Raw genomic sequence first — 27,972 nt, 5'->3', positions numbered from 1 at the left:
TGTTTATCACTTTAAATGACTGAAAAAAATAAGGGTACAAGACAGTTTTTGCACATACATGCAGACTCTGAAAATATGTGAGATCATATTAAAACAGGCTATATTCTCTTTCTCAAGATAGCCTGGGAATTCTTCACCCTGTGAATCATGGTATCTTTATATTTAATAGATGCATTTCTTATTTAAAAAAATTTTTGAATTAACTTTTAATTGAAGTATAGTGAATTATAATGCTAGGGTAATTACTGCTGTACAGCAAAGTGACTCCATTATACATACAAATGCATTTCTCTTTTTGAAAAATTTGTTAAAAAGTCTATTTTAATGAGGGCTACCCATTTTATGTAGTAGAAATTCTGGAGACATGGGATACCTATAATGCAATCTCATTTTAGATAAAACAGGCAAACTTCCTACTGAGAAGATGTCTACAGTTATGCCATTTGATATCTGGATAGGATCCAAGAGATTATTTAGCTCACATAGATGTTAGAGATTAGGAAACTGAGGCCCAGAAGCTGCAGTTGATCAGTACCTGCAATGATGTTTGTTTTGGGAAAGTGCATAATTACAACTGAACATGGCTGCTGTCAGCATCCAGGTTTAATATAGGGAGTTTATTTTAGAGGGAAGATGTGAGCCAGTGATAGCATTAAAAATGAAAAATCTAAACTTCTACCAACAACCCCCCCTTACAAAACACTAACAAAAATGTAAGAAGCTCATTATTATCAGCTTTAAGAAGAGCCAGGATTTATTCCTGATATATAAAATCCTCATGATAAGAAATTAGGACTATCAGAGACCTGATACTTGTTTTTCACCTAACCTCTATTTTCTTTCAAAGGCATTTTTATACAAAATATATATATTTTTATACAAAATGTATGGGGGATAAAACATAAATGGTCACATGGAATAATACATTACAAAAAAGAACAAAGAATCCTTTTAAAGACTTTGGACAAGTCTCTTCTACATTTTTCTTGTGAACAGTGAAAAGATGTATATTTTTCAAACCTATCTGGGATGACCGCGAATTCAATTAATTTAGTAGCACATGACTAGTATGTTTTAAAATGAAATAGAGGAGACTAGGAAATAAAATCAAAGTATATTACTAGTATCAAAAGCAAGCACATTTCTGTGAAATCTGGTGTGTGTGTGTATATCTACAGGTGAAGATATTTGTGTTACTGTGTTTTGATGAAAAATATATTTCTTACTGTGGGTCAAATCCAAAGAGGTTTGAAAGTCACAGAAGATATCTAAAGTCCTTTTCAGCTCTGTTGTTGATTTCTAGATCTATTACTTACTTTACATATTTTAGTAATTTAAAAGTTATCTAATTTTTAAACTTAATCTGGCCTACGTATAAATTCAAAGTTTACAGGAAGAATCAAAGAGGACCTAAAATTGGTAAATTATGAAGGTCCAATGTAAATCTGTACAAGAACCATTAACTTTTTTTCCAGGGATGACTGATTTAATCGGCAGGCTCACTGTAGAACAACAACAAAAAGCGTGTCCAAGTAAAGTTCTGTATGCGTTACATGTATGTTAGAACCATCTCTTCTGAAGCCAGACTGCCTGGGTTTGAACCTCGGTATCGGCTGTGTGACTTTCAGTAACTTAACTTCGCTGTACTGTGGTTTTCGTGTCTGTAAGTTGAGGATAATAACAGAGCCTATCTTTAGGGCTGCCGTGAAAATTAAATGAAGTATTTCTATGCAAAACAGGCAGAAGACCGTCTGGCTCGAAGTCAGTATTTTAAGTATTTGCTATTATTACTGTTGTCTTTTATATTTAATTGCTTCTTGAAAGCTATTTTAAAAATCCCCCAACGCAAAATTATATGGGTTCAAGAATATTTACTTGTATTCAACCAGAATTTTGGAAACTGACATTAAGTAGCTCAATATTTTATTTAAATGTAGAGGTTCTGTTCACCATGGGCTGAAACATTTTTCGAAAGACAGACTAAATCCTAACCCAGCCAGGTGAAGAATTCCAAATATCTGAATTATTACAAAGAATTCTCAGTGCTTGTGATAATTATGGGATAGAAGGAGGGGAGGAGGAGGAAGAGATACCTCTTTAAAAAAAAACCTGACTGTATGTGCTATATACAGAAGCAGAACACTGCTCACGCAACGGTTGTTTTATCTACACGTGGGGCTGGGTCAGTGGAGCTCAGGTCGTAAGGTGAGGCGTGTACAGGTGAGACCAGGGCATCTAGTGCCGTCAGCCTGTCTCGCAGGTGACTCCACAGCTGCCCCCCAGCTGGCTCAGCATCTCTCCGTGCCACTCCCAACTAGCACTTGAGAATCTCCTGGGGTGGGGAGTAACTTTACTAAGCGCCTCGCACCCCTCCCCCACTTCTCAAGGCCTATTATCTACTTACTGATGGCAGGTGACATGCCCTTTCTGTATCCTGGGCTAAGGATCACTGGTTTAGATAACCCTGCCTATCAGGGCTCCGCCTGAAGTTTGCAGTGAGTTGCAGGGCACACCAAGACACCAATCTCCATACACAGGCTCCAGGATCCACCAGCCCCTGTCTCAAAGGTCACCCAAAGCCAGCCTTCAAATAAGCATATCAGAGCCTTAGAACCCATGTGTCCTCCTCCAAGGTAGCGGCTGGCTCAGTATCTGTAACCATCTCCAATGAGACCGAATTCCGTATGAATGGGATGCAGGCGGGGGTGGGGGGGATGGGGTTGTGGTGGAAAGGGGCCGTCCAGACTCTGATGGAGAACTTTCTGCTCAAGGACAATTTCTGAGGCCCAAGAAGGTCGCAGTAGTTTGACTTGACCCAAAAAAAAATGTTCTATCACATACCTGCATCAGATCTTGTTTTTCTTTTTCTCCTGAGCTAATAGCCTTTCTGATAGATTTCAGTTCCATTAGGATGGCTTTGGCTTCACTAAGTTCATAGCCACTCTGGCCTCCAGACATTTTTTTATCAATTCTGTTAAAAGAGAGGGGGAAAAAAACAATAAAAGAATATCAGAGTACAGGCTAAACAGACCACGGGAACTGGGTGTGGGGATGTTGTGGTTAGCTGATGTTTACTGCTGGACTCACACACAGCAGCTTCAGGGTGGTGGTCTCTCCTCCTTTCTCATCTGACCGCTTCGAGATGAGACCCCTACCACCCCCGACCTCATACCCAGCCCACTGCCATCAGCGTCGGGCTCAGGCTTCTTGTTTACAGTCTGGTTGGGTGGTCCCACCGCTGGCTGAACTCAAACCTCATCATACACTGATCCTGGCAAAGGTTCGGGGCTCGAGGAACTGATTGAACAGGAAGACAGAAATGCCAGTAAACTGGGCAAGCCCAGGAACCTTGGGATTCATCGCTGCCGTCTAATTTTACGTGCCGCGACGTCTGTGCAAAACCTAGCACAGGGCACAGTCTGGTGACTGTTAATAAAGGGTGGCGCTTTTCGCTTATACTAGTGAGTATCCTATAATGCTTGGATTGTTTGGTTAGTTTCTTGTTTCTTTTTAAATATATGAAAAGTATTCTATTTTTATGACAATTATGAGTCAAGATAACATTGCCTGTCTTGCTGAATGAGTTAAAATCTAGGAACAAGACACAAGGGCAGACGTGTTCATTTGTCCGTTGATGTTGAATCAAGAGCTCGCAGTGAGCTTGCCGACTAGTACTTGGTAAGCAGTGCTCGCTTACTGAACATCCAGTTTCCAGGGTCACCCTACGTCAGAGGATTTCAGGTAACTGAAGGGGTCACAGGACCCAACCAAATGACCTAATTCTTAAAAAAAAAAAAAAAAAGGTTAAAGTTCTTCATCATCACCTATGCTGCTTGGGACTCATTAGGAAGAACCTGGGCTTTACTTCAGAAACACACTGCCACCCCCCTGTCCCACCAGCCAACAGTGCTGTATGACACACGGTCTCGGGCATGTCCTGTCTAATTCCCAGACTCTCCGGAGATACGGCACCTATTAAATCACAGAAAACTGTCTCTAAGCTAATTTGGTTTAAAACATTTACTAATTTGTATTTATTTCAATGTGAAGGGTATAGTCTGAAAAAAAAAATTAACTAACGTCATATTATCTATTCATGCTTTTAAAGTTTACTCAAATGAGGGCAGTTTGTAGATAACTTATTTTTACAAGTAGCACTTTAGAAAATATTTTATGGGGCTGAACAAGTGATTAAAGTCTGAAAGAACCTAAGAAAATAAAATAAATCTCATCATAAATCAGTTCTATAATATAGTATATACAACCGTGCCACTGGATGGACCAAAGCAGAAATAACGCCTCTCTTGCTGGTGTCCATCTACACATAAGCTACACTATTGCTGAGGGCCAAAGTCCAACCCGGGACCGCAGTCTCAAATGAATAACACAGAGAATACAACTACATTCATTCATCCAGCATAAACGATGGCACCGGGTAGAATGACAACCGGGGCTTAAATCGGTGCACATTCCACAAATTTATTCCATTTTACTGTGAGTGTGAAGTTGCAAAATCCTACAGCGGGATTCTGCTTAAATTTATTCCTGAAATATATTTTCGGTCATAACCCCAAGTAAGATTCCCTTTAGTATCAGGAACGTGATTTCTTGAAAAATATGGTCTCTGGGTATAATCAATTATGATTCAATCTTCTGGTAGTATGGTGGTAAACATTTGAATGAAAACAGCTTTATTCTGTCTATAGTTAAGATGCACGAGAGGCGTCTAACGTTAGATATGGTATCTCTCTGCTCTTGGTTCCTCAGATTAGAATCACTGCAAGAGAAAGCCTGGGTTTCTACAACAAATGGCTATTGTTTTCTTGTGGAATGTTATTGACAGATTCTTAAACATGCCTTGGATTCCTATAAAAATTGCTTGCAAGCAAACTGCTTTGAAACAATATATCATTGTTACATCGATATAACAAAAACAGTAAGTTTGGCTAACCTTTAATCCTGGTGGTGACATGAGTTATAATTTCTTGTGTCTTAAAAGTATGTAACGTGTGGCTAAATGCTTCCTGGTGTTCCTACCCTGACGCCCTCCTGTATGTTGATGGACAACTGACTAAACAACACATTTAGGGTAAGCCAGGTCTGCTCAGGTTCTGGGGCTGCGCTGCAACCTCCACAGAGGTTCTCTTAACAGAGCTGGACCTGGGAACCATGTCGGGGGTCTTGGGATGGAGACCAGACACATGTGTTTTTTTTTAAGAGCTCCTCAGATTATTCTAATATGTAGTCAGGTTGGAGAACCACCAGGGTGGGAGCATCTAAAAGAATCTCATGGTCATGATTACATGAGGTGAGTGTCTGAGATGAAAGTCATGTGGCTGGTGACGGAGAGAAGCGATGGGGGTCCCGAAATACAGCTCTTCAACCAAACACACAGAACGATCTGCTCAGATGGCCCGGCCAGTGAACACGTGGGATCTTTAACGGGGTGACACCTTGCTGCCTCGGATGCTGTGGAGGCAGACGGAGGAAGGGCATAAACCTGCCTGGAGAGGAGCCTCTCGGGAAGCCCCGGTGCATCCTGCCTCACTGCTGGGGCCCCATGTGGGGCAGCAGGAGAGGAGAAGGGGACTGGAAGGGCCGCCGGATGCCTTTCAAGGGACGATGGCTTCAGCCCTCCCCGAGGCCGTGGGCTGCGTGAACCATCACCGTGTCCCTGCCTCGGAGATCCTGGGGTGGGTGCTGCAGGAGCTGGATGCCTGGGTGCATGTCGGGGCCTGGGAACAGGGCAGGGAGCCCCAGTCCTCCAATCTGCCCTCCATCATCCGCATTCTCCTTTGACCTGGCTCAGCCTGGGGCCGGGGTCCAGCGGACTTCAGCACAAAGCAGGAAAGGGCAGAGGGAACTCAGGGGCCCGGACACGCACTTAGCCCCTCCACAGACACCCCTGACTGGCTCCGTGAGGGCGGGAGGCATCAGAGGCAGACAGGCCCCCTGGGTTGGGCTCCAAAGAGAACCTGGTCACCCCAGCTCGTCCTGGGCCCCATCTCCCCGCTCTGTCTCCACCTAAGGCCGGCTGGTGGGCCTGCGAGATGAAGCTGAGTCTCTCACTTTGGTTTCCTTGGGTCTTCAACCTATTAGGGAAAACTTCAGACCTTTTCAAAGTGTATAGTAGATTTTCCCAAGTGTTTTTTTATTGTTCTATGGTTGATTGTTTTCTTGTGGGTTTTTTTTTTTTTTTTGGTGCCAAGCTTTCCTACTTGACTACTCTTTGAGAAAACCCTTATGTCATCTGCACTTCTGCTTTCTTTGGACTGGCTCAGGGGTCTTGGATTATTTGAGAGTTTTTTGAGTATTTTTTGAGTATTTTCATACTCACTGTTTCAGAGTGGCGAAGCCTTGTTCTTTATAGAGCAATTCCTGCTTCATCTGTGAGAGTTCTCGCTTCAGGTTTTTGACCTTTTGTGACAAAATATAAATATGAATGTTTGTAAATAATTAGCAACACAGTTTTAAAAGGTAACCTATTAGTAAACTATTAAACACGTAAACACAGCCACTGGTTTAACGTTTACTCGACTCGTTTCCCCTGGATATATATTCCATGGAAAGAGAGTAAGTAAGTTTAGATGATCGGTGATGCACATTATTCCTCAAAGTTGCTCTCATTATTTTATGCAGCAGAATTGCTCTGAGCCGGACATCAAGACTGGTGGTGCCAGGTGGCACTTCTCTGGCCACCCCACGAAGGCCATTACTCTGTTTTGTTCAGTTCTCAGTATTTCCCAAGAGCCGAACTTGTCTGTGTACTGGTTTCCTGGCTGTCCCCCATGGCAGAGTAAGTGGCATCACTTCGGCTGTGCCCCCAAACTTGCAGAGTGATACCGCAGGGTCAATAATTTGTTGTCAAATGGGTAACAATTATTTTTTCCCCGTTATCTTTGGAAACAAGAATACTAAAACCTGCCAGGTCAGAGATATGGTACAAGCCTGGTTCAGTCACAAACTAAAGGTCTTCTCATGGGTGTCAGAAACTTAGTTGCATATAGTAAGTTGCAGCCTGGAGTTTTAAGCACGTTCTGCTGTATAGTAATTCCGTGTGTTTTGCACTTTTATTTCCTGTTTACTCATTCCACAAATATGTGTTGACTCTCCTTAGTGTATCAGACCCTGGGTCTGGAAGTGTGAACACAACAAATCTGATCTTTGCCTTTATGGGTTTTACAGAACAACGAGGGAGCCTGACATTGAGCAAATAATTGTCCAATGAAATAAACCTTACCAATTGCCACTGGTGATCGAAAAGAAAAGCACAGGATACTTCAAGATATAAAATGGGGACAGAGGGACTTCCCTGGCCAGAAGGCCCATAGGCCTCAGTGATAGAAGGGTCCCTGCAGGGTGGAGCTTGGGGACACACCCTAAGCTGCGCGGGGCCAGGGCAACCTCAGCAGGCGTCTGATTTAGCGATGCTGCCACTGCTGCGTTACAGAGGTGCCGTGTGGGCAGGAGGTGGGATCGGAGAAGGAGGCCCGAGGACACAGCACCTGAAGCCACGCTGAGGATCTCTAAATCTCCTAAGAACAATGAGAATCAAGGCGGGATTGTAGAGCAGGAGCGGCTTCATGGCTGCAGAAGGCCACTGCGGTGACTACAGTTGCCCAAAGGGCCGTCCTATCTGCAAGGTGGGCGGGCGTGCTACAGGAGACGCTTCAGAGGTAGAACCAACAGCACGGGGTGGTGGCCTCAGTGTGGACGGTGACGGAGATGATGTGCAAAAAGTGAAAGGCAAAGTCGCTCAGTCGTGTCCGACTCTTTGAGACCCCATGACTACACAATCCATGGAATTCTCCAGGTCAGATACTAGAGTGGGTAGCCTTTCTCTTCTCCAGGGGATATTCCCGACCCAGGGATCGAACCCAGCTCTCCCACACTGCAGGCAGATTCTTTACCAGCTGAGCCACCAGGGAAGCCCAAAAATATTGGACTGGGGGGGAAGATCAAGGGTTTCTGGTAAGACAATTATTTTTCTGATATAGAAGGGAGGGTCACTGACATAAGGATGCGGTTTTTACATGCATGCGCATAAGTGAGATCATCTAGAGAGACTGTGTGCGCAGAAGGGATGAAAGTTCAAAAACAGAACAACTTGGGCATCTGCAGTGCTCAGAGGTCCATGAGCGGAGGAGATACAGGACATGGTGAAGCAGAGGCAAGAGAAGCCAGGGAAATAGAGAGCACTGTGGACCAGAAGGGGAAAAAGTCAAGAGGGAGAAGAGTCACTCTGAGGACTCACGATGAGGACGAGGGCGGTATGACACTCACGATTCTAGACCGTGAGGCCCAGGATTTTGGACACAGTAGATGCTGCATAATTTACCTGCTGGGTTTACCAGAAGGCTTAACAGTTTGAGCCCTAACACACTTCTGTTTTATTAGGGAAAAGGAAACAGAAATAATTGTATTAGAAGAACATAAATGTCTGTGTGTGTGTAACCGAATCACTTTGCTGTGTAAGAGGATTAACAACATTGCAAATCAACGATACTTCAGTAAGAGTAAACTAAAACAATTGTGTTGCAGGACCCAATTCCTTACTACACAGAGAGGTACAGATGATGTTCCTGGACCCCAAGGAGGAGAGGCTCACCCTGGCCAGGGAGGAGGGGTGGCCTGGGAGAGGAGGGTCTTGTAGGTGCTTTAACATTCACACAGAGCAACAAGCTCATGCACAGTGTCCAGCGAAGACACTCCAGTTTTAGCGTCAGATTATGACCACATCAGAAGCCATCAACAATTTCAGTTCAGTCCACGTGTGATTCTACTTCTGAGCACTCTCAAACAGTTTTCTACCAAAAAAGACCAGCATTTTTATTTAAAAATAGTAGCAGCAGCACAAATCCAAAAGATCAATAGTAACTCAAATAGCTGGGCTGAAACCTGTGTCTACCTTTGAAAACACAGTTGATAGAAACATGATGCTATCTATTGAGCCCTCTTGGAACAACCGAATTAAAAGTGTGTCTTACAGACATAAAACTTGAAAATCATTTGGACTTTGATGACACACCCATCTAATTTCTTTCAAAAATGATCATTTAAGGACTTCCCTGGTGCTACAGTGGATGGGAATCTGCCAGTCAGTGCAGGAGACACGCGCTCCACCCCTGGTCCGGGAAGACCCCACGTGTCACGGAGCGACTAGGAGTGTGCACCACAGCTACCAAGCCTGTGTGCTGCAACTATTGAAGCCGTGTGCCTAGAGTCTGTGCTCCGCAACGAGAGGCCACTGCCAAGAAGAGTTGCCCCTGCTCACTAACTAGAGAAAGCCCATCCACAGCAACAAAGGTCCAGAGCAGTCCAAAAAAAAAAAGTTTTTTTTTAATGATCGTTTAAAATTTAAATAAATTTCTGACAACTCAGACTCTGCTCTGCTTAAGTGACGTGAGACTGTGTTGTGTGCTGGGTGACAATGATAGAGGAGACTGACGTACCTGTGCTTTCCTTTCTCCTCCGTTATTTACTTTACCTACACTTGGCTGGAAGCTACTGCTTTTATCCTGGGGAGGCTTCTGAATGGATTACATGAGTGATTCTCAGCTGCCTAACATCAATGTGCATTTTAATTTGTTCAGGATGAAAATGTTTGATTCTATTATAATGGTAAGTGAAAACAGGTATTATTTCCAACTCAACATTATTTGGGATTGTTTCTGGTTTTTAAGAGTTTGGTCTTGGGACTTCCCAGGTGGCCCAGGGGCTAAGACTCCTTGCTCCCAATGCAGGGGTCTTAGGTTTGATCCCTGGACAGGAAACTAGATCCCACACTCAGCCAAATAAAGATCCTACATGCCGAAATTGACAAAACTCCCACATGCTGCAGCTAAGACCTGGTGCAGCCAAATAAATAAATAACAGAAATATTTTAAAATAAATAAGAAAAATAAAATAGAATCCATTTCTATTTCTTATATAGGTCAAAGTTGCAAATGGAACTCTGTTAGAATACAATTGTATTTTTTAAAAAAGAGAGTTTGATTGTTAAGTGTCCAACACTTTTTCTTCTCAGAGAGCCATTTGGCGTATTTAGCTATCACTGTTTTCTACTCTCATTCTCCAACCCAGTTTCAATGCAGGACACAGAACATAAAAACAAATACCCTCAGGTCACAGCAAAGGGTAATGCTAGTGCTGACTGGCACGTTTAGCACAATGCGGACTCTTAGTTCAGTTCAGTCGCTCAGTCATGTCCGACTCTTTGCAACCCCATGGACTGCGGCACGCCATGTGTCCCTGTCCATCACCAACTCACAGAGTTTACTCAAACTCACACTCATTCAGTCAGCGATGCCATCCAACCATCTCACCCTCTGTCGTCCCCTTCTCCTCCCGCCTTAAATCTTTCCCAGCATCAGGGTCTTTTCCAATGAGTCAGCTCTTTGCATCAGGTGGCCAAAGGACTGGAGTTTTAGCTTCAGCATCAGTCCTTCCAACGAATATTCAGGACTGATCTCCTTTAGGATGGACTGGTTGGATCTCCTTGCAGTCCAAGGGACTCTCAAGAGTCTTCTCCAACACCACAGTTCAAAAGCATCAATTCTTTGGTGCTCAGCCCTTTTTATAGTCTAACTCTCACATCCATACATGACTGCTGGAAAAACCATAGCCTTGACTAGACGAACCTTTTTTGGCAAGTAATGTCTCTGCTTTTTAATATGCTGCTAGGTTGGTCATAACTTTTCTTCCAAGGAGCAAGTGTCTTTTAATTTCATGGCTGAAGTCACCATCTGCAGTGATTTTGGACCCCCCCAAAATAAAGTCTGTCACTGTTTCCATTGTTTCCCCATCTATTTCCCATGAAGTGATGGGACCAGATGTCATGATCTTAGTTTTCTGAATGTTGAGTTTTCAGTCAACTTTTTCACTCTCCTCTTTCACTTTCATCAAGAGGCTTTTTAGTTCTTCGCTTTCTGCCATAAGGGTGGTGTCATCTGCATATCTGTGGCTATTGATATTTCTCCTGGCATTCTTGATTCCAGCTTGTGCTTCATCCAGCCCAGCATTTCTCATGATGTACTCTGCATTTAAGTTAAACTAGCAGGGTGGACAATATACAGCCTTGAGGTATTCCTTACCCTATTTGGAACCAGTCTGTTGTTCCATGTCCAGTTCTAACTGTTGCTTCCTGACCTGCATACAGATTTCTCAAAAGGCAGGTCAGGTGATCGGTATTCCCATCTCTTTAAGAATTTTCCACAGTTTTTTGTGATCCACACAGTCAAAGGCTTTGGCATAGTCAATAAAGCAGAAATAGATGTTTTTCTGGAACACTCTTGCTTTTTAGATGATGCAATGGATGTTGGCAATTTGATTTCTGGTTCCTCTGCCTTTTCTAAAAATGTGGACTAAAAAATTGTGGACTAAAATAATGTGGACTCTCTAAAAAAAACATGGACTCTCCTTGGAGGTAAAGATGAGAGCTAACATTCCAGGCGCTTCACGTGTTCCAGGCACTATCCTCTCAATCCTCACAACTGCTCCATTAGACAAATACAGTTTTAATGCTTATTTTACAAGTGAGGGATCTCAGTACTAAAGAGAATCAGTAATCCACTGAAGTTACTCTGCTACTAAGCAGCAGAGACTGGTCTAGAACCCTGGAAAATTTTTGAAAACTACAATTATAAAGGTTTTAGTTATCAGTGGTATGATAATATATGTAAGATCAAAGACAATCTTTGTTGCTCAGTCAGTAAGTCATGTACGACTCTTTAAGACCCCATGGGACTGCAGCACGCCAGGCTCCCCTGTCCTTCATTATATCCTGGAGTTTGCTCAAACTCATGTCCATTGAGTCAATGATGCCATCCAACCATCTCATCCTCTGTCGCCCCCTTCTCCTCCTGCCCTCAATCTTTCCCAGTATCAAGGTCTTTTCCAATGAGTCTGCTCTTTGCATCAGGTGGCCAAAGTATTGGAGCTTCAGTGTCAGTTCTTCCAATGAATATTCAGGACTGATTTCCTTTAGGATTGACTGGTTTGATCTCTTCACTGTCCAAGGGATTCTCAAGAGTCTTCTCCAACACCATAATTCGAAAGCATCAGTTCTTCAGCTCTCGCCTTCGTTATGGTCCAACTCTCACATCCATACATGACTATGGGAAAAACCATAGCTTTGCCTACATGGACCTCTGTCAGCAAACACAAACTAGACCTGTAGCAAAATGGCCTACATAAAAACCTAATAAATAAGCTAAGCATAAAGACGTCACTCATGTCTAGTCAAGAGACAATCCCTATTGGTAGCAATTTCCATTCTCAGAAGGCATTTTTCTTCCTATTTGAAGCACACAGTTATGGTTTTTGTAGGTTAGTTACAGCACTGGTTACAGTGCTGTTGTTTGACGTGTACACGAGCTAACTGTTCACAGTTACAAACTAACCCTTACATTGAACCACTATTCTTTTAGAATCTATGGACACAACTACAAATAGGTGAGACTGTGGATGGCTCTTCTGAGTCCATTACCATTGCTAAAAACAATTCAAAGTGAATTAATACTAACAATGTGTGAGTAAATATATTTAGGAACAAAAGACAGCACACTGTTATCAATAGCAGTGCCCAGGAACCAGCTATGTATTTTGCACGGAGAGCAAATAATTTAACCAAAGGAGCGTTTGCTTCCTTTCTGACACAATTAGAAGCTGGATCATACAGCACATGCTGTAGTGACATGCTGGAAGTCTCGAATGTGAGACTTCCCTGGTGGTCCAGTGGTTAAGACTCTGCCTTCCAATGCAGGGGGTGCAGGTTAGATCACTGGGTGAGGACCTGAGATGCCCCCCCAGCCAAAACACCAAAACATAAAGCAGAAAAAATACTGTACCAAATTCAATAAATACTAAAAATAATCTATATAAAAAGATCTGAAAACATTAACTAAATTAATAAAAAAATTTCTCAACTGCATCTGTATTTCTAAAGAAATTTATGCTTTTACACTTCCAACATTGTATTTCAGTTTGATAAACAATCAGTAAAAGCAGTCAAAATTCACCAAAATTTTCCTGCATCAAATTTTCACCAAATCCCATTTATTTGTAATTTTTGCTATAAACTTATAAAAATATCAGTTGAGTTGAAGGTTTAGTTTATGTAAGATATTTTACTCTCTATCCTAAGTATCCATAATGAACAAATGAAATAATAAATTTTGGCTTTGTAAGTATCTATAATGAACAAATGAAATAATAAATTTTGGTATAAATTTTTAAAATTCCTCATCTTAAAAAAAGATTTTTTTTTCAAAAAATTGAACACTACCTGTAAAAATGATGAGTGTATTATTAAAAGAGCTTAATTTATTCATTTCACCTTTTCAACAACTAGATGCCAAGGAAGTACTGTCATCCCATTCGCCTGAGGAGGAAACTAAAGCCCAGTGATCACCAACACCTACGACCATAATATAATATAAAACAGATGTTTTAGACTGATGCGCCTATGTACCTGGTTTCCAAACATTTGACCCACTTGCTCTAATTCAATGAAAACAAGTAAAGCACACCTGCTAATATTGTTATGTTAAAATTATGTGGTATGAAACCAGTACTAGGCTTTGTATGAAAAATTGTTACTAGAACCCAAAATGGAGACAGGTCCTATAAGACACCAAAGCAATGAGGAGCTAGCTAATCCATGAGTTATTATTTTTGTGAGTCCCCTGAACTGCAAAGAGATCAAACCAATCCATCCTAAAAGAAATCAATCCTGAATACCCATTGAAAGGACTGATGCTGAAGCTGAAGCTCCAATACTTTGGCCACCTGAAGCCAAGAGCCAACTCACTGGAAAAGACCCTGATGCTGGGAAAGATTGAAGGCAGGAGAAGGGGACGACAGAGGATGAGATGGTTGGATGGCATCACCGACTTGATGAACATGAGTTTGAACAAACTCTAAGAGATAGTGGAGGACAGAGAAGCCTGGTGTGCTGCAGTCCTTGGGGTCGCAAAGAGTCAGATACGACTGAGTGGCTGCACAACAATTTCTGTGGCATTACTTTGTGAAAGGGATGGGTACATGCAAGGACTTCTCCAGGACAGGCAGCCAAGAAAAGCTAGGTTGTCAAAATCCATGAAACTCGGCTCAAGCTATCCAGACACTTCAGAACACCTGGGGCATTCTCAAAGATCTACCTTGCCAGAACATGCCCTCGTGGCAGAGAGAGGGCACCATCGGCCCTGCCACGTTCAAACCATGATATGGCTAAAAGCATCACAAGAGAACGTGGACCACGAGGGCCCATGTGCTGTGGAAGCATTCCTATTAAAAGGCATTTTCACAGACCGGAAGTATTAGACAAGCACCTCCTCCTTAATAGAAGAGAGGCTCTCATCTTTCACTCCAGTTACTCGTGAATGCCTCCTCCCCCTTCTTGAGGGGCTTGCCTTGTCGAGGAGGGCACTCCTTTCCGACTCACTCTGTCGTCCCACAGCGATGACATACGGGTGAACACAGGCTCCTAAGTGCGCATTAAACCCGCTGCAAAATAAGCTTTATCAGAGGGGTTCTGCGGCATCAGGCGATGGGTCTGGGCGACGTGACTCTGTGGGGTCTTCTGGAATCTCTCCCCGTTATACGGGGCTCCGTTTCCTTCCGACGGCTATTGGTGTGAGGCAACCTCTCTGCTCTCGTTTATTCTTTTTTGAATACTTTTATTTACTTCGGCTGTGTTGGGCTTTTGCTGTGCAGGCTTTTCTCTAGTGGCGGCGGGCAGGGGCTACTCTAGTTGTGAGGGGGTCTCCTTGCAGTGGCTTCTCTCGCTGTGGGGTACAGGCTCCAGGGCACGTGGGCGCAGCAGTTTTCAGGTCCCGGGCGCTACAGGCCCCACAGCCGCGGCACAGGGCCTTGGCTGCCCCGAGGCATTATCGGCTCTTCCCGGAACAGGGATCGAACCCACGTATCCTGCGTTGGCCGATGGACTCTCTACCACTGAGCCACGAGGGAAGCCCTGCTTTTGTTTTAAGAAACCCCTCTCTTAGTTTGCATCTTTTCTAAAATGGGATTTAAAGGGACAGATTAGGATAGCCTGTTGAGGTATTCCATATACAATATGAGGTACTGCATTTATGTTCAAAGAAAAGAACTGTGAAGAATGGTTAAAATTTCAAAGGGGAAGCAGTAATACGTAGTGACGTCGGAGATGGGCATAGCTCCAGGGAGTACCGAAGTTTAGCAAGGGTAAGTTTTGACAACATACCTTCACCCGTCGTCCCACCCCAGTCTTTTTTTTAGATAAGATGTCTGCTTGAGAGATTACAGAAATGTACAGACACGACACAGAGACGCAGCAACGAGGTGTCCCACAAACCGGCCCACGAGCTCCGTGAGGAACAGACAGAGAAATGAAGGCGGGTGGACAGGGCAAAGGGCTGCTTGTGGCAGGAAAGAAAACTTCCAACAGTGACTTCATAAATTACACCCCAAAGTCCACACCAAAGAGAGGTTTGCTTCCAGAAAGTATAGACGGACTTTCTTCATACGTTTTCTGAGAACAAATAGAAAAGTTGTGAGGTTAAACAAACAAACATCTATTTGGAGACACTGGAGAATTACCAAGACAGCAAGAACTTCTATTAAAGAGCCAAATGATAAGAGAGGCCTCGTAGGCAAGATCCAAACTTGGCATCAGTTTTCCTTCTGAGGCATCTGCGTAGGTGATTGAGAAAGTGAAAAGCTGGGAGAATGCAGTGACCGGGAGCCTGACAGGCAGAGAAGCACTGGCTGTTCCTCAGAGCCGAGGGCTCCAGGGAGACGCTGGAGTCCAGCCTCAATCAGCCTGCTTCCTCAGGAAACAGCCCAGGAGTTCAACTGGGATTCTGAAGAGCTTTGACCTACGAGAAAGGGTGCTCTGGAAATAGACCTCATTTGAGGAAAATGAATGAAGCCCAAGGACTTCCCTGTGGGTTCGATTCCCAGTCGGGGCACAAATTCCCCTTATGCCACGGGTGTGGTGACAAAGGAAAAAGAAGAAGAATGAAGCCCAGAATTCAGAAAACTCAAACCCTGACTGAATTGAAGTTATCTGCCCCTGAACTAACTTCCTCTAAGAAGCAAAAGTAAATCCTCTTTGAAGGATAACAAGATCATCCCAAACCTTAAATTATCTTTATTCTCTTTCATACATAATATATGGCTCTTAATTAAAAGCAAGCAGCTGTGAGAGGTCAAATACTGAACAAAAATCCAGAGAAAAAAAAACCAGACCAGACCGAAGAATTCAACACATAAGAAGTTTTAGCTATTATACTAATCAAGACATGGAATTTTAAAATAACTGTGATTATTTTGTTCAAAAAATTATTACATTGATGTGCAGAATTTGGGCAAGTAATTAAAAACAAAAAATAAACAAATTTTAGAATTGAAAACGTGTGGTGGAATTAAGCTGAATAAAGGATAAGAAAATCCCAAACTGTTTACAAACTAAGCAGAACACTCTGATGACAAATCATAAAGAAATCAGGAAATATTTTGAACTGATTGACTAACAAGGCCTGAAACTGTGTGTGAGTAGCTGCTCGAGTATATTTTAACACAGCAATTCCACTCCTGGTTGCATAACCAACAAAAATGCGTACATCTGTGCACCCAAAGGCATGTGTAACAGACACACACATTAAGATGCAAGTTACTAATTACTAGCAATTTGTATAAACTCTAATGTACGTCAATAGTAGAAGGAATGAATTCATGGTATCTACACAAAGGTGGGATGGTTTCCACGCAATAAAAGTGTATGTGGATGAATCTCAAAATGTTGAACAAGGGTCCAGGGGTTGAGACTCCGAGCTCCCAATGCAGGGAGCACCAGGTTCGACCCCTGGTCAGGGAACTGGATCCCACATTCCACAAGTAAGAGACCCCGTGCTTCAGCTAAGACCCAACACAGGCAAAATAAATTAAAATAACAAATTAAAAAAAAAAATACAGAAGAAATGTTGAACAAAAGAAGCCATCAGTCATCCATGTGGTAGCAGTTCAGTTTCACAAAGTTCAAAGCAGGCAGAAAATGGATTTATAGCATTGCCAATAAGGGTCACCTACTGTCACCTTTAGGGAGAAGGACAAGGATGACAAGGGAGTACCATGGGGGCCTCTGGGGTCACGGCAGTAATCTCTTTCATGACCTATGCAAGGGTTGCACAGTTTATTTACTTGGAGAGCAATCTTTAAGACTCCAAAAATCAAGGATAAACAAGCTGCGACCTTAACAGCCGTGTAGTCAGAAAGATTTAGGGTAAAGATCAGCAAACAACCCATAAGGAAGTGTGAGGCACCAGTAAAGTTTGACCTAGAAAAAGAAGTGATTTGGTAATGTGAACTGTGAGCGTCTTGATAGATTGGGCCGTTTGATGAAAAAGGAACTAAGCTCCACTTTGGATGTGTACTTTCAGCACAATAAGGAAAAATTGAAGTTTTTTAGACTCAGATTTTGATTCTATATACTAACTGCAAACAATAAAACTGCGCAGAAATGGAACACAGTCTGTCACATTAATAAGAACAATCTCACAAACATGTTTTAACAAAAGCAGAAAGACCATCCATTGAGGATAAGTGGAACGGTTCCTTTACTGAATTGAGATGGCAGTTGACCACAGAGGCCCCTTCCAGATTCTATGCATATGTTCAGCATATTAATAGAACCACAGTCAAAAAAAAAAAAAAAAAAAATCTTACCCTTAATCGTGTAGTGGAGATCTCAGCTTTTAAGATCTCAGGGTCATATTTAGTACTGGATGAAGAGCCTGAGAATACTTTCAAAGGGAGAAGAGAGGGGGAAAAAAAAAAGTGACTTGTACAAGTTGCATAACTAGCTGTCAACTTAGAAATTACAAACGCTAAAAACAACAAGATTTACATGCTTCTGGGATACTTACTTAACTTTATAACTCCTTTATTGTCATTCATCAGACACCTAGATATAAAAAGTCATCTTCAAACCTTCATCATTTTTTTTCAATAAAAAGGAACGTTATCAAGACCCCAGTGCCTCAGTTTCCTGTGGATTTTATATCTATGGATAAAATCTTAGAGGAGCTTATTGCAGATACAGCTTAACTGTGCTTTGTGTTACCCAGAAACTTGTCACTTAAGTGGGATGTCTGAGCCCTTCACAGCTGCTGCTTTAAAAAAGGCCAGTCTCTGAGATGAGAGAGAGATCGGTCAACTCAGGTGGTCAACAGAAACTTCGTCTGTGCTAACTGCTCCGGTTTCAGTTTAGTCCCACTAAAAACAACGTACAAGAGCAGCACAAGGGCCAGATTATTTGCCCTGATCTGAAAAGGTAAACGTTAATCCCTCAGCGAGACCTTTATCTGAAATGGGGCTGAGGGGCTCCTCCTGCCCAAGAAGGGACAGGACCCAGAGCGCCGTCCCACAGACGCCCAGTGGCCTCCCGTCACCTGCAGGTCGACGCCCACTTCTCAGGTCTGAACAGCTACGCTGTACTTACAGCTGGTGCGAGAGCTGGACTTCTCCTTGTAGGCATCATTCAAGCGGACGTATTCGTCCAGGGCCAGGGCCAGCCTCTGCTCCTTCACGTGGTACAGCTCCTGCTGCGTCTGCAGGGCGTCCTGTGCCACTGACAGGTAGTCCTTGAGCATCTTTTCCTGCTCCCGCCTCCATTGTTTCCGCGGATCTTCGATCTGTGTAGTTTCTGAAAATAAATCAGGTGGGTTATTTTTCAGAATTTAAAAAAGAAGTAGCTGGGACTTCCCTGGTGGTCTCTGTGCTCTAAGCAGTGGCTAAGACTGCGCACTCAATACAGAGGACCTGGGTTAAGTCCCTGGTCAGGAAACTAGATCCCACATGCTGCAACTGAGAGGCACAGCCAAAAAAAAAAGAGAGTAGCCGTCTTTAATTTTTATGTCCTTCAAGTAGTTAGTATTATGAAGTGACGTCTCCAGAAACGTGGAAGTTTTTGCTTTATTTTACCCAGTCCATCCCCACTCTGACCTCTTTCTGTCTTTGTCATCAATTTATTCTCGCTGCAAATATATTATATACGATGTCAAAGTAAGCACAGCAACATGGTTATGATTGGGTCAGCCTTTCCCAGAACCCTCTGGCTCCTCAACACCTTCAGAATAGAAGCCACACTACTTATGGCCCTGTGTAATCTGAAGCCAATATACTCCCTACGCTTCTGTGCACTTAATACAGGACTCTCGCCAGGCTGCCCTTTACATCTACATCCCTCAAGGTCTGGGATGCAGACCCGCACCGGTCCATGAGTTCTGTTATGTGTCTGTGACAATAAGTACAGGCATCAGGAGTAAACATTTTGAAATCTTACAGCAATTTCATAGTTACTGTGTATCTGTTGACTCTAATAATACTGGGGCTTGCATTTTTAATTTTTTTAAACTTTTCTAATTCATGGTGATTGTTCTTTTATAAAAATACCAGTCAGTCCACAGTGGATCAGAAATTTTAAAACAAGCAAAAAGACCAAACCCCAGTGCCCAGCTTCAGGAGAATAGCCCAAGGTACTGTTCTTGGTCCTGCACTTCTGCACACGGGCATCACCTGGAGGGCTCTAAAAGAAATCCTGGACCAATCGGAGTTTCTGCGGGTGGAACCCAGGCAATGGCAGGTTTATAAGCTCCTCCAGTGATTCCCGTGAGCGGCTGCAGCTGAGAGCCTGTGCTCTGCGACAGCTCACGCACTGCATCCTGCGTGGAATTATGAAATTATTCGAAATATCCCATCTGAAACTTGCTGAAACCTGCCTCCTGCACCCCTCCCAGAGGAAACCACAATAAAAGCCCAGGTTGTAGACAGGTCAGCCAGTAAGAGCCCAAACATCTCCATTTCAAATATTCCTTATAACTAAAGGTCTCTGGCCACCTAAACGTGCAATATTTACATTCAATTCCAGTATTTTGAAAAATATGAATGCAAACTAACTCAAAGTAGAGAGAATTCATCCTCTAACACACAGAAATGCATGGTCTTCACTCTGGATGACCCAGGATTATCCTTACGTCTTATCCAAGCCTCTGAATGCCACTTAGACCTAGTGATTTGCCTCAAGCGGAGGCATGGATGAAGACGGGGTGACTCTGGAGACTGGGTTACAGGTGCTGCAACCACCATCTTGCTCTCTCTGCCTGGCTCTTCCTGGCTTTTTCAATCTAATGAAGCCAACTTCCAAATTAAAAGCCATCCTATGGACATAGCGGGCTTTTCTGGTGGCTCAGATGGTAAAGAATCTCCCTACATAATGCAGGAGACCCGGGTTTGATCCCTGGGTTGCAAAGATCCCCTGGAGAAAGGAATGGCAACTCACTCCAGTATTCTTGCCTGGAGAATCCCATGGACAGAGGAGCTTGGAGGGCTAGAGTCCATGGGGTTGCAAAGAGTTGAACATGACTGAGCGACTAACACTTCCACTTTCACACTATGGACATAGCAGGCTTTCCAAGTGGTGCTAGTGGTAGAGAACCCGCCTGCCACAGCAGGAGATACAAGAGATGTGGGTTCCATCCCTGGGTCGGAAAATGCTCTGGAGAAGGAAATGGCAACCCACTCCAGTGTTCTTGCCTGGAAAAATTCCATGGACAGAGGAGCTTGGCAGGCTACAGTCCATGGGTGGCCAAGAGTTGGACACGACTGCATGACTGAGCGCATGCGTGCACACACACACAAACACACGCACAAACACACACATGCAAGGAATGAGGAGGGGGCCACTGGCTGGCAGCTGACAAGAAACTGAATTGTTCTGACAGCCACACATGTAAGCTCAGTTCCTCCGGTCATGCAGCCCGGCTCAAACCTCGAGGTCAGCTGGTGAGAGCCCTGGAGCCAGAGGACCGAATCCACCCAGCCTTGCCTGGATTCATCAGCCACAGAAACAATGCGATAATAAACGGACTTTAAGTCATAAGTTTTGGGGTAACTTGTTGCAGTGAGGTAAATAACTAGGAAACTAACCAAATAAAGAGATGACACAAATTGAAAGTGTAAATGAAAAACCTGAAATGCTTGTAAGTTATAAAAGCTATAGCAAGATATGTATTCCCAGTTCTCTCTCAGTATCTTTCGACGTTTCACCTAATTGTATTTCCCTATATATTGGCGAACGGGCATACTTTTCAATAAAATGCTTGTCAACAGCTAAATTTCCTCAAAACACTGAAAGTAACACTGATGGACACGTAAGTGAGCAAAGTACAATGGTAATCATCATCATGATAAACTGGCAGCATTTGTTTTGGATAGATTAGCTGAAATACTCCAGTCGACCGGTTTAAATAGCGGATGCTATTAGCTTCGGCAGGCACCACTGACATTTCTGATATACTGTCCCATTCAAATAGGAACTACAAACGTGGGTTCCCAGAGGCACTTTGAAGAAGGCTTCATCAAGTAGGACTGGGCTTTATCTCCATCACTTATGTTTGCTGAATAGATCAGTGAAGAATATTTATTAAATGTAAATACTCAAAAAAAGTATATTACACAAACGTGGGTTTTTTTTTTTTTTATTAAGACCTGGTGGCCTTAGGAGATCACTGTATTATAATGCAATATAATTTGCATGTTGTCTACTATATAAGAGAAGTAATATATCACATACTGTTAAGACATCACACACCTCAAGGGAATTCACATTTCATCAGTTTTACAGATGGGGGAATTTATAGATAGTGAACACACTGTGAGCTAGAAGAACTTATCAGGGAAGATAACATTAGACTCTTCAAAGGAATATTACTTCTGTCTCTTAAGCACATTTCTATTCTCTCTGCTGTGCTCAGGAAGAATGAATAAAATGAATATGAGCGACTCTCCTCATCTTCCATTTTAGAAACTCTCTGCTATGTTTACCTGCTATGGTGTGTTATTTCTATAGACAGTTGAACATCTACTGCATGACTACAGAAAACGAGATGCTCGGGCATGATCCCTCCTGCCAAGGAGATTACAAAGCTCAGGACAGGTCGTGACACAGGAATTAAAGCTACAACAATGACAACAAGCATTTTATACAGTAGAAAATGGTGAGAGCCCTGAGAAGAGCAAGGTTGAGTGCCATGGAGCCTAGAGACAGGGGACTTTTTCCAGCTGAAAAAGTCAGGTCCCGTGGAATCGGCAGTGATTAAGCAGGGCTTTGAAAGGTCTGAGACAAGAGGCCCTTCGAGCACCAACCCCTGTCTGGCACTCCAGCCGTTCTCCCAGCCTCATTTACACCAGCCTCAGATCACTGATGTTCTTTCTTTCCTTAAGTCCTGCTTCCCGTGGCCTCTTCAGACCTCTGGCTTTAGTTATGGGGCTTCCTTCTGCAGGCAGTTTCTCCTTGCAGCCCCCAAACTGTACCCCATCCCCTTATTGTCCAGCCCTGGTTAACTCACTCATCCTTTGGGCATCAGCTTAAAGCACCTTCTCGGGAGCTGCAGGCACGCCGCTCAGAATGGACGGGTGCTTTAATTGGTCTCCTTTGATCTACTGGCGATGGTGGGAATAGAATCTAAGGCTCTGCTCTCTCACTTCTTCCCCAAGACCTCAAGAGGGACGAGCTGTGGTTTCTTGAATGTCATGTTGAGAAATACAAAACTCATTCTGTAAGCAACAGTGTGTGGCAGAAAGGTTCTAATAGGGGCATGAAAGGATCTTCGTTATATTTTAGGAAGATCATCTGAGAGAAATGTGAGGTTCTCTTATCAAAAGAGTTGATATGATGTGCAGAAAATTTTTTGGATGAAAGATTATATATTACATTTTAAAAAAGCAGTTTATAAAACTGTATGTGATATAGTTCCACTTGATGTAAAAAATATATTGAAAACTGTGTGTGTGTGTGTGTGAACATGAAAAGGCCTGGACAGACACACTGAAAGGTTTAGAATACCTGGTTATTTCTGAGTTTTCTTCCTTTTTTTTAACCTATAATTTATACTTTTCTCCTCAGCACATGTATTGCTTCTATGAAAAATATTTTTAAAGTTTTAAAATATTTTTTTAAAGAGAATGGCACAAAGTATCAAGGGTCTGAGAAGGCCAAGGGAGCAAGTCTGAAAACACAGAGGGAAAAATCATTCTGTATCTTGATTGAGAAGCGGCTGCAAAGGAGTATATATTTGCCAAAATTCACTGAAATAACATGCTTAAAATTTGTGCATTTTTATATGTAAATAGACCTTAATTACTAAAAGACAAAAGAGTTAAGGTACAGCTTTGACTCTATCAAAAAGTGATTTACTTCTGATTGCAGTGATAATATCAAAACCTTACAGACAGTACTTCATAATTACCTTCTATAAATGGCAACCCACTCCAGTACTCTTGCCTGGAAAATCCCATGGACTGAGGATCCTGGCAGGCTACAGTCCATCAGGTTGCAAAGAGTTGGACACGACTGAGCAATTTAACTAACCAACTAATGAACAGTTAGTTACAAACACCCCCATCAGTATCTATACAGAACTCTGACTCCACACGCATAGCCACTGAAAGGTGAATTCTATCACAGACACTTAGGGCCTAAAGTAATTATCATTGTCAAGGTCAAAACTTTTACTTCTAGGTATTTAATAGTGTGACATAGAAATAGTATTGAACAGCCAAACACTCTCTAATTTTTTCCTGAAAAAAAAAAAAGAAAATAATGCTGAAACCAAACAATGTCAAGACATAATATATGTGTAGACCAGCTGTTAAGAGAAGAACATACAATTTCCTCCCTAAACTACTTCACAGGAATGTCTTTAAGATTAATGAGATAATGGATCAGAGCCTTTTTAGTGGGAAGACTACTTGCTGTGGGTAACTGGGGCACTTCGGGGCACAGTAAATCCGCCAGGCCACTGAGATCCTATTACCGTACCAAAGAAAAATGGGAGACCTAAAAATTTATATTCTGATCATCAAGTTTTTAAATATTAAGAACAGTGTTTTCTGAAGCATAATTTAGAACCATAATTTAGAACTTTAATTTCTTTAAAAACAGGTTTTTAATCTGTGCGTTACACAACAAAGCTCTTCATTGTTCTAACATGGAAGGATTTATCATCATACGAAGCACCCAAAGGTGGAAAAGTAAAGCCACAGTCACCGTCCACAAGAAGCTCACAATTTAGTGAGGAAAAACCTACAAACAAATAATGTGCGGGCAGTACAATGAGTGGGTAGCCGGTACTATGGACATACCTGCACAGGGCATGCCATTTGGAATGGGGGAGGGACTTGCAAGGGGAGGCTCTGGTGCCCTTCCAGACAGACAGACAGACAGACAGACAGACTCCTCTCTCCCTCTCTGCCCCCATAAGCCCAACAAAACTTCCAAAATGGACATTTCTGTTAAAGTGAGGGTTTGAAATAGAGAAATTCATTCTGCAGAGTGTTTGCTCTCCTGTATGACTCTAGATTTGGGGGGATTACTTGTCTGACATGCTTGTTTGTACTGTAAAGGAAAAACTCACTGTTTATGTGATCGATGTAGTAGACACCAATCTGAGGGTCGAACCCGGCTTCCCATCCCCATGGCAGCTCATCGCCAACACAGTCAGCGAACGACAGGGGCTTGGTCAACCTGGAACAGACCAGACAAAGGCACGGGTGACTCTCCATCCAACCGCACGTGTCGGAGCCCAGCACCACCCGCGCGCTAAGCGTCCATCCATCCAACCGCACGTGTCGGAGCCCAGCACCACCCGCGTGCTAAGCGTCCATCCATCCAACCGCACGTGTCGGAGCCCAGCACCACCCGCGTGCTAAGCGTCCATCCATCCAACCGCACGTGTCGGAGCCCAGCACCACCCGCGTGCTAAGCGTCCATCCATCCAACCGCACGTGTCGGAGCCCAGCACCACCCGCGTGCTAAGCGTCCATCCATCCAACCGCACGTGTCGAAGCCCAGCACCACCCGCGTGCTAAGCGTCCAGGCTGCATTTCCGTTTTGTTCTTTACTGTTTCTGCTACTGTGTTTGAAATCATTAAAGAAAAAAAAAAAAAAACACAGGGCTAAAATGCAGAGATTTATATCCAAAAAAGTAGCAAGTCATGATACCTTTTGAAAGTTTACAGCTTAAGACTGGGAGATAAATCTGTACAATAAATGAATAAGGTCATCAGGAAGAACTCCAAGCTAAGGGTTAAGACGGCTGGGGTACAGAGTGAGCTCTGAAGCTAAATAGGCTTCCCACTGAACAGAAAAGGGCTTGCCAGGTGGCTCAGCATAAAGAATCTACCTGTCAATGCAGGAGCCGCAGGAGGAGTGGGTTTGATCCCTGGGTTGGGAAGGTCCCCTGGAGGAAGGCATGGCAACCCACTACAATATTCCCGCCTGGAGAATCCCATGGACAGAGGAGCCTGGTGGGCTACAGTCCATGGGGTTGCAAAGAGTTGGAGCATGCACACATGCTCAAGACAAGATATACACCTGGTTACACCAACTACAGATTTGGCTGCTCTTCTAAAAATTAACTCGACTGCAAGGTCCATGAAGAGCTCTCCTTGAGAGGAGGGACAAATAGATGCTATTTTTACACTTGGACTTAATAGTCCCTCAACAAAATGTTTAATGGAACCAAACACACAAAGTATTAATATTTATATATCGACATGACCTCACTTTTAGAAATGCCTTATACTTTTTCTATAAGCCTTAAAAGTAATGGGGAAACTAGTTATCTAAGCAGAGTACAGGTTTTGGACTTGATCATGGGTTGATTTTCTCTCTCACTTCCTCATTTTCGCTTCTCAGATTTTCCTTGGTTGTTAGAGCAGCTGCAGGCAGGCCAGCGCCAAAGACTAGTGACCACCCTGCTGTAGGGTGGCCAACTTCAGGTGACATATCTGCTAATTTAACGCTCAGGCCCCATGAGCGCAGTTCCAAATATGAAGTCACCTGGACTCTGTGATCCATGCTGGTTCGTATTGGTGATTTCACAGCACAACTGAAATACAGGTCATTTCTAGAACTGCATCATTCATCAGAGTAACGAGCTATGTCGTGTTTCAGAACTCTGGGAGGAAAACATGAAAAGGAAGGAAATCCTTTCTTCCCAGGTATGGCCTGCAACAGCCTCCTCCGAGGATGTAGTACACCAAGGATCAAAAGAAAGAAGCGTCTCTTTTTCTCTCAACCTTCCCTGGGCGTGAAATCAACTTCTGGACGTGGCTACAGGGTCCCGGCCTTCCTAAGCAGTCCAGCCCAGAGAAGAGTCATGAAGAATGCCCTCCCAGGACTGACCTCGGGGCCAAGTCACTTCATTTCCATCAAGGGAATGATTTCTAATTCCTGACTTAGCGTTTTTCCTCTTTAGTCTCCGAACTAAACCAATCATTTTCCATGTTTTCATTTTCCAGTAGTCATGTATGGATGTGAGAGTTGGACTATAAAGAAAGCTGAGCACCGAAGAATTGATGCTTTTGAACTGTGGCATTGGGAAGACTCTTGAGAGTCCTTTGGACTGCAAGGAGATCCAACCAGTCCATCCTAAAGGAAATCAGTCCTGAATATTCATTGGAAGGACTGATGCTGAAGCTGAAACTCCAATACTTTGGCCACCTGATGAGAAGAACTGACTCACTGGCAAAGACCCTGGTGCTGGGAAAGATTGAAAGGCAGGAGGAGAAGGGGACAACAGAGGATAAGATGGTTGGATGGCATTACCAACTCGATGGATGTGAGTTTGAGCAAGCTCTGGGAGTTGGTGATGGACAGGGAAGCCTGGAGTGCTGCAATCCATGGGGTTGCAAAGAGTCAGACATGACTGAGTGACTGAACTGAACTGAAAGCAATCATTTTAAGAAAATGATTTTGAGCAGAGAGCTGTTTATTCCCCAAGTTTTTTCTAGAGCACTTCTAGATACGGCCAGTACATTGATGAGCAGCGAGGCCAACATCACAGGCCCAAGCTTGCTGTTAACATCAAGGGAAAGCAGGTGACTGGTCTGGCCACTGTTGTAAACATCAAGGTTCAACACAGCCACATCACAGGGCATTTGCAGTGTACGAAAGTGACTTGAGGAAAGCGTCTTTTAAAACCTCATTTCAACACAGGAGGCTTTTCTTCAGTTGTTTTGAGGACTACTGTGGACACTGTATCTACTTGGGTGGCAAGGGCTGCCAAGAACTGTCACGATGCCTTTTCCATTTATCTCCAGGACCTGCGGCTCACTAGGATCCTTTTATGATCATCTTGTGTATCATTGCCGGGAAAATTTCACGGACGGAGGAGCCTGGTAGGACTACAGTCCATGGGATCTCGAAGAGTCGCACAGGACTGAGCAATGTCACATCTTGTTTATCATTATCCTCACATTTTTTTTTTTTAATTTACAGAAAAGGTTGAATTACATTAAAAAAAAATAACCTATAAGGTGGGGCTATCTTACTGGACAGCCTTCCCTACCTCAGTTTCTTTCTCTTTGTTTTAAGTGGCAGTCACAACCCCTATCTTCTTGCAATGTGACTACTGGCTACGATGAATGAAAGGATGAGAACGGATTAACTCAAGAGTGTCTAGGACATGGTTAGGCAGTTAATAAACGCTGGCAACTATGAACCCAAGCAGGACACGTGAATTCTCTCACTGTCAGGGAACGGAGTCAGGCAGCACAGTGTACAGCAGTGTTTCTCAGAGTCCAGTCCACACGACCAGCAGCTTCTACATCTCAGAACCGGTTAGAATCAAATCCTTGGGCCCTGGAGTACACTATATATTATGCCTATAGGATCAGAAAGTCTAGGGCCCAGCAGTGTTTGTTTAATCAAGTGTTCCAAGTAATTTGAAAGAATCTGGCTCAGAAGTTAAGAACTTGAAGTTTGGCATCAAAGGGACCTGGATTCAAGTCCTTGTTCTGCCATCTTACAACGCCGGGCAGGTTATCAACCTTAAAAGCCTCTGTTTTCCAATCTATTATTTTTTTAAAAAGGTAGGGATGGAGTGGGAGGGAGATCATGAAGTTTAAACTCGAACCGATTGGTGCGAT

General features: G+C 43.2%; 1 protein-coding gene across 1 annotated transcript in view; it reads right to left on the bottom strand.

Annotated features, from left to right (window-relative positions):
• The window catches only part of WWC2 (WW and C2 domain containing 2), a 152,751-nt gene that overhangs the window by 42,700 nt on the left and 82,079 nt on the right, over positions 1–27,972 (bottom strand). The window contains exons 2-6 of the mRNA XM_061404121.1: positions 24,456–24,565; positions 18,482–18,685; positions 17,707–17,783; positions 6,338–6,417; positions 2,842–2,971 (exon numbers count right to left, since the gene is read on the bottom strand). Coding sequence (XP_061260105.1) covers positions 2,842–2,971; positions 6,338–6,417; positions 17,707–17,783; positions 18,482–18,685; positions 24,456–24,565 — 601 coding nt within the window. The remainder of the gene's footprint in view (positions 1–2,841; positions 2,972–6,337; positions 6,418–17,706; positions 17,784–18,481; positions 18,686–24,455; positions 24,566–27,972) is intronic.

Source organism: Bos javanicus, chromosome 27 (assembly GCF_032452875.1).
Source record: "Bos javanicus breed banteng chromosome 27, ARS-OSU_banteng_1.0, whole genome shotgun sequence".
Taxonomy (NCBI): domain Eukaryota; kingdom Metazoa; phylum Chordata; class Mammalia; order Artiodactyla; family Bovidae; genus Bos; species Bos javanicus.
Note: the sequence above shows the minus strand (reverse complement) of the source record. Positions and strands in the feature narration are given on the sequence as shown.